Source organism: Engystomops pustulosus, chromosome 10 (genome assembly GCF_040894005.1).
Source record: "Engystomops pustulosus chromosome 10, aEngPut4.maternal, whole genome shotgun sequence".
Lineage (NCBI taxonomy): Eukaryota > Metazoa > Chordata > Amphibia > Anura > Leptodactylidae > Engystomops > Engystomops pustulosus.
In genome coordinates this window covers 28111302-28122727 of record NC_092420.1, presented here as the reverse complement: position 1 = coordinate 28122727, position 11426 = coordinate 28111302, and the positions used below count along the sequence as shown (strand labels likewise).

The 11426-nt window shown below is 42.7% G+C and overlaps 1 protein-coding gene across 1 annotated transcript; it reads right to left on the bottom strand.

The window, feature by feature from the left end:
* Nucleotides 1-2451: 2451 nt before the first annotated feature.
* MKRN2 (makorin ring finger protein 2) lies at nt 2452-10567 on the bottom strand. The gene is made up of 8 exons (XM_072127011.1): nt 10371-10567; nt 8453-8581; nt 7996-8168; nt 7000-7310; nt 6456-6670; nt 5464-5574; nt 5223-5367; nt 2452-4007 (listed from the first exon to the last, which is right to left on the bottom strand). The coding sequence occupies exons 1-8, from the start codon at nt 10394-10396 to the stop codon at nt 3861-3863; spliced, it is 1257 nt and encodes a 418-aa protein (XP_071983112.1). The 5' UTR covers nt 10397-10567; the 3' UTR covers nt 2452-3860.
* Nucleotides 10568-11426: the final 859 nt, after the last annotated feature.

Below are 11426 nucleotides of genomic sequence, written 5' to 3'. Positions count from 1 at the left end.
ACAGACTTGGTGGTGAAACTACGGAGAGGTTACAGCTCGGAGACCTGTCTCTACACACAGACATCGCCCCAGTGAGGACTGGAGGGAAAGCTACAATGATAATCTGAATTCCCCCTTCCTTTTTCAATGGTTTTGGTGTCCAGGGTCCTCCATCACTGTCCTCTGTCCTAGGTGACGCCTCTGAGGAGTCCTAACAATCCTGGATGTGACTGAGCAATATACCTGAGTGAAGAGCCAGACGGCAGCTGTATAAGGCTCAAACATACGAGGCCTGATATACAGTATTTTTCAGACTATAAGGCGTCCAAAAAACCCTTTGATTTTCTCAGAAATCAAAGGTGCGCCTTATATATGAACCGTACTTACAGACAACAGCTGCCTTGTACTGTGCACAGGTCTGCCCCATGCTGGTCATTCATCCTTATAATCAGGTGCGCCTTATAATCAGGTGTGCCTTATAATCAGGTGTGCCTTATATATGAACCTAGACATTTTACCAGGCATTTATAGTCCGGTGCACCTTATAGTTTGAAAAATACTGTAATACAAAAACTAGTGATGATGATGACAGGGTTGTCATTCAGAGTATGTTCATTTAATTTGATAGTGTATCTGTATACCTCCCCGGGCATCCCACATATGTATAATTCGACTTTTTGCATCTATGCAATTCTCCCTTCAATGTTTCCTGCTGTGTTCCTGGAGTTATCACCCGATTCCAGATATGAAAGCTGTAATTTTTTCCCCCAAAAGTTACACATTTTAAAACATAACTACCAACTACTAAACTAACTAACTAAAGATCTTAAAGTGAGGCCCTATCCACAGGCCGTAACTTGCTTGGAGGGAAAACCCTCTAAGGGCTCATTCATACAGATGTGTCCGCAAAAAGAAATGCAGATGTGTTATATCTGTGCGCAGTCTGTATTGTATCCACATACTTTCTTTTTTTTCACGGCCACATAAAAAAGTTGATGGGCTTCTAATCTACTTCTTATTGCCCTGCCCATTTTTGGTGATCCATTGACTTCTATGGTGGTCTGTGGCAATGTATGTCAGGAAACAAAATAGCGCATGCTGTAATTATTTCACACTATCTGCACATCAGTGGACAAAAATAAAATACATGAACAGACCCAGATGGGTCATGATGATGTCAAAAACACCCTTCTGGATGAGCCCCAACACGGATGTATTAAGGGGAAAAACTCCTAAAACACATCTGAGGAGCGGACGACTAAAAAGAGAAGGCAGCAGAAACACAAAGCCTAAGATACATGTGCCCCATGGACTCCTATGAGTAAAGTTCATGGTATCGTCATTCTATGCAGGGTCCGCACCAGCACTGGGCATACTTGGGCAAGTGCCGGGGCCCAAAGCTGCTGGGGGGCCCACATAAGGCATCTATAGGGGGTGAGGAGGGCTGCATATAAAATAACCACAAGGGGCTGTTTGGTGTGAAAAACTAGGGAACAGGAGACTGTTTTCTTACATTTTAATACTACCATGAGAATTCACTGCAGAGGGGCCCTCTGAGGGTCTGTCGCCCAGGGGCCTACTGAAACCGTCCTTGATTCTATGCCATACAGAAGTCTCCTGTAAAGTCTAATGTGATGTTAATCCTATGAGGTATAAGTGACAAGTATAATAAGAGAAGGGTCAGGCCTTGATATAGTTTATTAATGCACACAGCCTCCCGGATACATGTGATTGGTGTACACTGTACACACGCTTCTGCTCCATTTCTCCATTACTATGTGAATACATCCTGCTATGTCCTAATACAGAAGATTTTGGGGTGGAATAAACCATACACATTGAAGCACCGCATTACATATCAACATTGTGACCGACTGGTTAATAATACAATCCCACAACCTCCTACAGGACACTACAGAGTGGAAGGGATGCTCTGCCCAAGAATGGTGACTAATGTGAGCAGAGGATGAGCTCCAAACATTTAGAGCCTATGTGGACAGGTTCTCCCCTATGACAAAGATATAGAGTAGACAGATGTAGCCTTTGCAGGTTACTGAACCTTACAGTGTGTGGTCTGTACACAAAATATACAAGAATACTGTAAAATACACATTTATCTGTAGGAAGCATCTCCTGCAGCATCAGGAACATGAAGTGACAATGTGGGGGGTCTAGTCCCCTATCAGACTGGAGCCCCAGGTTGGGTGTTACCGCTTCATTCGCTGCCTATGGGAGAGTCCTATAGACAGGGGTAACATACCTGCAACTACATTCAGATAGGAGCACACAATCAGGATGAATGGTGACTGAAGATCTTCTAGACTTGTGCCGACCCTTTCATGCTGGTGATGTATCAGAGCAGTGTTACTCATCTATTGCTTTTACACATCTAATAGAACAGGACTAGGAGACAGTGAAAAAAAAACTAATTACATTTCCCAGCTTCCAGAAGCATTTTCACACAGTGGTTCAAGTTTTTAAAAACCAGTGTATATCCTATCCCTGCTACAGCTTTTTTTTTTTTTAACCAACTGGATGGGATAGAGAAGACCCCGATCATAGAGGAAACCGCATTGTGTTGGGCTCTGCAATTCTTCTTTGTTCCTGGAAAGAGCAAACACAATGTGGTAAGGCTGAGGTCACACAAGGTGACAAGGCTGCACACAACTGGACAGTCCATGAATCGGATCATGCATTAGCCAGATTTCAAAAAGGACCTACCACAGTGCAGAGATTATATGATGCAAGGAGTCCCTGTAATACAGTATCGGTGCTGCTGTTCTGCAGGGACTCCCAACACATCACTAAGATGAACTGTGTGAAATCTAGCCTAAGGATGGCTGCAGAAAAAAAGTGTTTAGCCTGTGAAAACAGACTGCTGGCCAAACTGCAACGTCAATGTTGTAAGAACCGTCACAGAACCGGTGCTGCAGTCTGGCAGACAGAGAGTCCTTGCATCATATATTCCTATGAGTGATTTCTGCCATTGAGGCATTCAACTCTCTGATGTTGGTGCAGTGTCACACATGACCATAGCCTTACAAGTTATAAAACATTGAAAAACCATTTACTAAAAAGTTCCACGTCAACATCACAGAGAGATGAGTAACTGAGGGAGGAAAAAAAAAAAAGAAAAAAAAAATCAAATCCACAAAAAAAAAAAAAAAAAAATCTTCCACTGTGCACTCACCCACCCAGACACAAAGAAGATTGTGCTAAACGTGTACGACTCCAGGCCCAGTTCACATCTCTTTTTTTTTTTGCATTGTCTATCGTCAGCCAAAACTAGGTTCAGGGACAGATTGGGTAAAATGGAAAGTCCTGCACCTGGTTTTCGCCCATCAAAACTAATGCAAGAAAAAAAACCCACATTTATGAAAAAAATTGATTAAAAACATTCATTATCCACAATTGATAGCAATTTACTGGCATATTCTCATCTTAGACATTCTTGGCATTTCTATAGAAGAGGTGGAACCAACAGCCACCCCCTGCTATTCACTTCAAGGGGGAAATTTTTTTAAACCTAAAAATCAGACAGACATTCGTGGCATATCCGTAGACATCCAAGATGAGAATACCCCTTTAAGGCCAGAGCTAATCCTAGCCGCTGGGACACAGATCTCATCTCGAGTACTAAATCTGAACAGTCTGTAGAATAGCGCATGATGTGATTACATACTTTATGAGAATGTACATTACATTTCTACGCAATACAAAATAACAAGCGGTGATGCAAGGAGCCGACAGGGCGGGGGCTGAGCACTTGGAGTCCTGGAGTCAGGACAACATCACTTTTTATTTTCTCAGGGGAAGGACACTTGGTTCAGCCACCACCGCACTACATCAGTCTCTATTCTCTACTTCCTAACAAATACGGTTTAGTTAGAAGTCGTTGCATCCGGCTGGTCGGCTCCAGACAATTGCATGAACAGGTCGCCGAGCTCCGATACTTCTGCATCCGAAGCGGGGACACTGCGATTCTCCCGATCCTCGATAAAGTCCCATAGCCTGACTGCATTGAAGAACTGCAATGAAATCCAAACATGCATCAGGTGACACCACTTTCTGATCACACATAGAAAAGATATTTCTCATTACAATGGGCATCACCTTAACACCTCTCTATTGACTGTACATGCATGAGAGGTAAATCCTGAGCTGAGGAAGTCAAGAAGGAGAGCAGTTTTCCACTGTGAAGTGTGTATGGAGACTTAACACTGGTTCTAGGAGGATATAATGCAGCACAAAAAACTGTTCCAATACTAAGCGTTATGTGCCTTTCCCCAAAAATAATAAGCTGTAGCTCAAGGTTTCGGCCTTCACAGTAGAGAGCCCTGCTCCAAAAATACACACCAATTACAGGGGCACACCTCCAACAGCTATATCTTTTATATGGTACCAGCTAGGTTCTGGTGTAATTTTACACAAGGATTGTGTTTCTAGGTGCCATAGAGATTCACAAAGTTCCAGTCAGGAGTAGTATATAAAAATTTCACTCCTGACTCTAACTTTGGATTGGTTGCACAGTTTCAATATTTTACAGTAGTTCTTCAAACAGGCAGGGAGAGCAGCCAGGAAAATGGCTGCAGATAGCTAACGAGAGTAAAATTAGCTGAAATAAGCACATCTCTAATTTTCTCTCATTAGCTACCTGCAGCCATTTTCCTGGCTGCTCTGCCTGCCTTTGTTTGGATTGGATTCATATCAGGTTATTGTTTCAAGGCGTCAGAGAGATTCACAAAAAGTTCCAGTCAGGAGTAGGAATTGTATATAAAAATTACACTCCTGACTGACTGAAACTTTTTGTGAATCTCTTTGTGGAGCCTTGAAACACAATCCTGATGCGAAAATAGAAGGGTGACCAGAACTGCATACAGATGAGCAAGCAGCATGAGAAGTAGGGGTAAGCTGCAATGAAGAGGGAGCTGTAGGGAGCAGCTACATAAAAGATTGGGGCTCATGCTAGAAAAGTGCACACTGGAACTTCAGGAGAGTTATGATGATACTCCAGAAGATGAAGATGGGATTATATTTGATCAAATGTAGTTGTAGTTGTAGTTGTGATATGATTTTTTTTTTTTATTTATTTATTTATATAGCTCAAACAGATTACACAACGCTGCACAGCGTACGTGTGTGTATAGAAATTACCCATTTTTTTGAGGGGAAAAAAAAAAATTCTGAGAAACACAAATCTATTAGAGTTACAGTAAAAGTAATGAATAAGCAGAGCCCCTTACCCTCACTGTGCCTTCTGATCCCAGCTGTTTCCGTGGCTTTTCTGGATCTGCTCTGGTTCCGTCAGGATACGCATGCAGGTACAGGCACTTACCCCCAAATGGGCAGGTACCACGTCCCTGATCAAAATACTTGCAAGCTTTTTTACTAAAAACAGAATAATTGGAGTTTTTTTTTTTTAAGCAATTAGATTCACAAATTTCTTACATACTGCACAAACACATTACAACATGTTACACTCACCCCATTCCTTGCTTAAAAGCCTCGATAAGTTCATCCTTCTTGGACTGATCCTCTACCCAGTATACACTGGGGATAACAAACTCCGATATGACGCGACATTCTGGACATGACCTGAAGAGGAAACATGGAACAGAATATATAAATGAGCAAATCAAAAGTCTATAACTGCATACAGGCAAAGAATACTCTTTATAATAGGAGGTTGGGGGACCTCTTAGACACGGGTGCAAGCCTCAAGAACTATGGTGCGAGAGCAACTTAAATTATAGAGCGTTTTGTCTTCATACAGTGCATTTTTAAATTTTTTTTACTGTGAATGAAAGAGAACCTGTGTCCAGGTTTGACCCCAATAAACTACCAGCCCCCTGATGAGTAGTGGTTGAAGGGGTAGTGTCACTGCAGAAGCCTCTATCTCGAAAAATATGGTCATATTAAAAAGATACAGATGTCATCTTTCAGATCACATCAGGTTTACAGCTATGTGAGCTACAGAACTGGAGATACAGACAGCTAAAGACATAGTTGGAAATGTGATCTGCAGATAATGATCCAGTTCCCGACTAAATTTAACTTTCAGTATCTCCGGGTCTGTAGATCACAAAACAGATGGGATTTGAAAGATGAGATTGTTAGCTTTAATGTGACACAAAAAGCATGGTTGCTAGGCACTATAGAAGAGGGACTTCTGAAGTGACACCACCTTCCCCTCAACCAATAAACTTGACTTATCTCATGTGAAAATGGGATGAGAAGAGTCATATTTGCCTGACCTTGGGGTAAACTGCTGGAAATTGAACAGAAAAGAGAAATTCAAGAAAAGACATTTCATACCCAATCTGAGGAGGCTGGTAGTTTAGTGAAGTAAAACCTTGGTGAAAGGTTCCTTTTAAATGTCTACTGCAGTATACGGTTTCACCAGAGAGAGGCAGTACTCAGCACAGTTTGTTCCCTGACAAAAACATAGAACAGCAATGATAATGTGCGACACTTACTTGATAACCGGATTCTCAAACTGTTTGGCACACCGCCACTGTCTGATACAGGAGAGGCAATATGTATGACAGCAGTTCGACAGGATCCCAAACCTCCGCTCAGAGGGAGAAGATTTGTCGTACACGACCTCCATGCAGATACTGCATACTTTATCCTGACTGGCCTGGAAAGCAAAGGCCTTTTCCATCTCGTGTTCAAAGTTTGCCATACACATCTGGAGGAGGAAGCAAATGTTAAGCTCGTGTATATACAAGGCGATGAACCTATACAGCTATTATATTATTAACTTCACCTTTCCAAAATCAAACAGTTAAAAGCTACAGCTCACCTACGAAACAAGCCCTTTCATATTTGAGAGTGTGTTCACATGGTAATTGTTGCATCAATTACAGGTCTAAGGGTTGAAAACCTTTCAACTATACTCTCCCTATGTAGAGTCCATCCCTGGGATACCAACTCCTATTACAAAGAATGCTCTGACCTCCATTGTCTAGGGGTGAAGGGTTGCATTAAACTAAACAGATGTGGAGCAGAATGCCGCACCTTTTCATGGGATTTCCTCTGTTCCTGGTCATATGGATGAAGTACTTGTAGGCTGCAGATCTCGCACACTTCTCCATGGATATAGACACAGCTTTCTCCATAGTGACACGTCCCTGCAGCTGCATAGGGACAAAGCTGGTGTGGGCCTTCAGGGTAAGGGGCGGCTGTTTCCACTTCTTCTAATCCAGTGCAGATGGCTGCCAGGTAAGAATGTGGCTTTGCTCCCTGATCCCCACCCTGTGCATCACTGCAAGGATTCGAGCCGTGGTCTGGATTGGCTCTGCCCTTTTCTTCAGATAATCCGCATAAATCTGAAAATATGACAGAACTTAACAACAGACATTTTCCTTCAGTTGAAGGTAAACAGAAAAGAAAGCGAACCAACTCCTTGAGCAGCAGATAAAACATGATCAGACACCTTTGAGTATTTTTTATATAGCAATTTCCTTTAAATAATCCTTCTAGAACATCTATTCTTATACAGTGATTTACTATAGCTGTATGTGTGCATATTACCTCTAGATATTGTTTAGTACATGTATTATTATACTATAGTCATATCTCTATATATTATACATCTGCATAATAATCTGAATTCCATGTCCAACAATCTATGTAACATTTAATGATGCGGGTATTTATGAACACAAACATCTTTATAACTCTAGAGTTTCATGCTGAATTTCTTGCGACTCAATTTCTATTAAGATCATTGACCCCAATCTCATGTTTAGCAATAGCACTTTCCTTCAAAGAGGACTTCTGGTCTGGGTAGCTGCTCATAGCATATTTTAAAGTTCAGCCGTCAGGTATTTTATCCCATGAATTCTTCCTCCATGTCACAACCTCTTTCATTATCTACATGATCTATTAAGCCCATCCCGATATGTGATGTAATAATATGCCGGGTGCATGGAGAGGGCTCACAGGCTGTAATAAGATACATTCTAGTGCTGAATGTACTTTTATCAGCGATACATAAACTAGAACACGTACCACGATCTCTCAGAACAATAGACTTCTTCTCACGTCGGTGTGGGGTGCTCTTGGTGACAACTGGAGGGGTTTCCACTGCAGAGGATGACGCTTGAGGGGTCTCTACTGTAGCCGCTGGGACATCTTGGTTGTAATAAACAACAGGAGAGCTGGAAGTCTTAACATGATCATATCTGTAAAACACAATTAGATATGGGTCCATACAATCCATATGAAGGCAGATTTCACTCATGTACCTGGAAAATGTAAAGCTGCCAGGTGGGCCACATAATCCCTGGGAAGCAGGATACAAGACCTCCTGTGTCCTGCTGCCTTCTGGTGGGTGGAGCAGGGTGTGCAGCCATTACTGAATACAGATGTCCTAGTTTTGTCACAGTGGACAACCCTGCAAGTCCCCTCCCCAACTCTAGGCAATTTGTGACATTAACCTTAAATACAGTATAACTTTGCTCCATACCTGCAGCGGGATCCATAGGCGCACTGTCCTTTTTGGAAGAAGCGGCAAATGTTAGAAGGTTTACTATTCGCCAAATCATGTGAGAACAAACAGCGATTCCCTTCTCTGCACACTCCGTGTATAAAATACCTGAACACAAACAGAACAAAGATTTAGAGAAGCGGGAAGAAATTAGAAGTTTGTGATGGATGTTGGGTTACAAAACTCAGATAAAATGCGGACATCCTTAAAACACTGGTTTTTGGGTCTCACATCACACAGGGCAAGTGTGGTTTAAAGGAGGCCTATTAGATACATATATTATCTAAGCAGGGGGAAGTGTAGGTTTTAGGGATTGTCCAGGTGTGGTGCTGTTCATAACAGAAAGTAGCCATGTACTAAGTAAGTACTACGGTAGGTCTGAATTCCAGAATGGCCATAAGGTAACTATACAAGGCACATATGGATGGAGTAAAACAATCAGGAGCAGGTCAGAAGATGCAGATGTGGGTCATGGGTGATTGGCCCTATTATACATTTCTCCAGCAGATGACTTTCTGATTATTCTACAAGCTACAGTTAAGATAAGATATTTATAGCAGGGGAAGGAGGCATGTAGCAGAGGTGTGTGTTATAGCCGAGTCAGCAAAGTGTCATTTTGGGTTATATCCATTTCATCTCTATATGTCACATACTAGTAGAATGATCAGAAGCTAAATAATAAAAGGGGTTGTCCCATTTTGGTAAGTGTTATTGCTTGTATTAAAAATAATACAAATTTACAATATACTTTCTGTATCAATTCCTCATAGTTTTCTAGATCTCTGCTTGCTGTCATTCTATAGAAAACTTCTATGTTACTTCCAGTGGATAGAAATATGACCATGGTCACACAGGTGCACCGCTCATTAATATCATAGAGAGTAATCAGAGCCGTGTGATATAACGAGCCGTGCACCTGTGACCACGGTCAGATTACTGTCCCCTGGAAATAAACCATGAAGCTTTCTATAGAATGACAGCAAGCAGAGCTCTAGAAAACTGTTAGGAATTGATACAGAAAGTATATTGGAAAAATGTATAACTTTTCATTATTAAAACAATAACATTTATTTGAGGAAATGGGAATACCCCTTTAATGTGTAGATACACCTGTACCTTGATAATCTAAGCACATTGTCAGCACACAGCATCTCACAGAATAGAGGAATCATGAAGTGTCTGCTTAGAGAGTCCCCGCCCACACTAGAAGCTTACACTGACCATTACCAAGTGATGGGAGCTAAAACAGCAATAAAACAGTAAAATTGTAAACTAAGCAGATGAAAAATTATCTTTATTGTGTACACATCACTAGGGGCTTATATTGAGAACTTTTTTTCCATGGGTAAACCCTTTATTGAAGAAGCTCATCCACCCCCTAGGGAAATAATCTGCACAGATTGTATATACACAGGACTGTAATACATGATATGACATCCTTAACAAAAACTGCAACAAAATCTAATATTTTGGGGGATTTCATCTGTTTAGTATTGTGCCACAGGTCACACAAACTCTGCAGTGTCCACACAGGAGAATTTGTTGTAAGGAGGAGACTTTATGGATCAGTTGGGGTTGGCCCAGACGGGGAAGGAGAGGGCAGAGGTGGGTATAGGAGCACAGACCAGGGAGTGGGCCTCATGTACAGGTCCGCTGGATCTGGTACCATACCCTCAGTACTGCTTTTACTATGAGGAAGAAGTCCTCCCCTGGCACACTGTACCGCACCCCCTGAGGACAGTAGTGAGGACCCGTATACTCCGTGCACACATGTCCTCACTGTACTGCACCCACCCACTTACACTCAGCAGAGTCCCGCCCACCAACACCACCGTCCCCAGCACCCGCCTGTCTACACAGGACATGCCTGGCCTCCCCCGGTACCGGCCTAGCTCACCGGCAAGTCACGTGTTTGGTGCTCATGGTCCCGACCCCTGCACCGGCCACACGCGTCTTATTGTCGTTCAGAGGTCCTCGGCTGACTCCTCCCCTTCTTCTACCTCGTCACGCCCCTAGCCGCCGTCGCGCTCTGACGTCAATAGCGGCGCAGCACAGAAAGTTTTCCGCGAGAATGCGGCAGCTTTGCATTAGTTCCGGGCCCACTGACAGCTACATTTTATAGTCATTTCATTTGCCAAAATTTAACTTTACACATATCTGCGGGAGAGAAAGACATAGAGATCTAGCATATGTCAGTCAATTCTAGCTAAATATACATTTGGAGTTAGTAGTGTATGTACACACTCTTGTTTTTCTATGTCCAAAGAAAATTAACTAACGCCTAACGCTACTAAACTTTCCAGCAGTTGGATGGTTGGCAGAGCAAAGGCCTATTGCCTACAAGCGAGTCTGATGCTATTTACTCGTATCGTATGCTTACCTGAGGTCGTGTTCACACGTTGCATTTTGGCATGCATTAACATTGTGTTAACAAATGTAAACAGTCATGTAATTAGGCAAATCACCTCTCATCAGCTGTTGTAATGCGTTTCAAACGCGATGAAAACGCAGGCCAAAACGCAACATGTGAACGCGCCCTGAGGGTGCGGTAACACATTCCACTAGTGTTGCGTTCATAAAGTGACGCTAGCGCATAGACGGCGGTCCTCGGCCCGATCGCATATGCATTTCCAGAGAAACGCATATGCGATCGGGCCGAGGCCCGCCCCCTGTGCGCTAGCGTCGCGTTATGAATGCAACACTAGCGGAACGTGTGACCGCGGTCTGAGGATGTGGTCACGTGTAGCGCTAGCACTTGTTTTACAAATGCTGTGCTAACGTACAGCAACAGGACTCGCCTGATCTCGTAAACATTTCAATGAAAACACAAGAAAATGGTACCCAGAACTGTTCTGGTTACCAATTTCTTGCGTTTGCATAGAATTGCATATGCATTTGGGCCAAGCCCGATCCCAGTCGCTAGCGCTGCATTTGTGGGCTGTAGGCAAAAATA

Bases quoted from the DNA above. Each gene is read 5' to 3' on its own strand.
- MKRN2 (XM_072127011.1), bottom strand. From the start codon at position 10,396: ATGAGCACCAAACACGTGACTTGCCG. The intron at 5,575-6,455 runs GTAAGTGTCGCA...TTTCCTCTTCAG, and splicing joins TTTGAGAATCCGGTTATCAA to GTCATGTCCAGAATGTCGCG. The intron at 5,368-5,463 runs GTGAGTGTAACA...TTCTGTTTTTAG, and splicing joins GCTTTTAAGCAAGGAATGGG to TAAAAAAGCTTGCAAGTATT.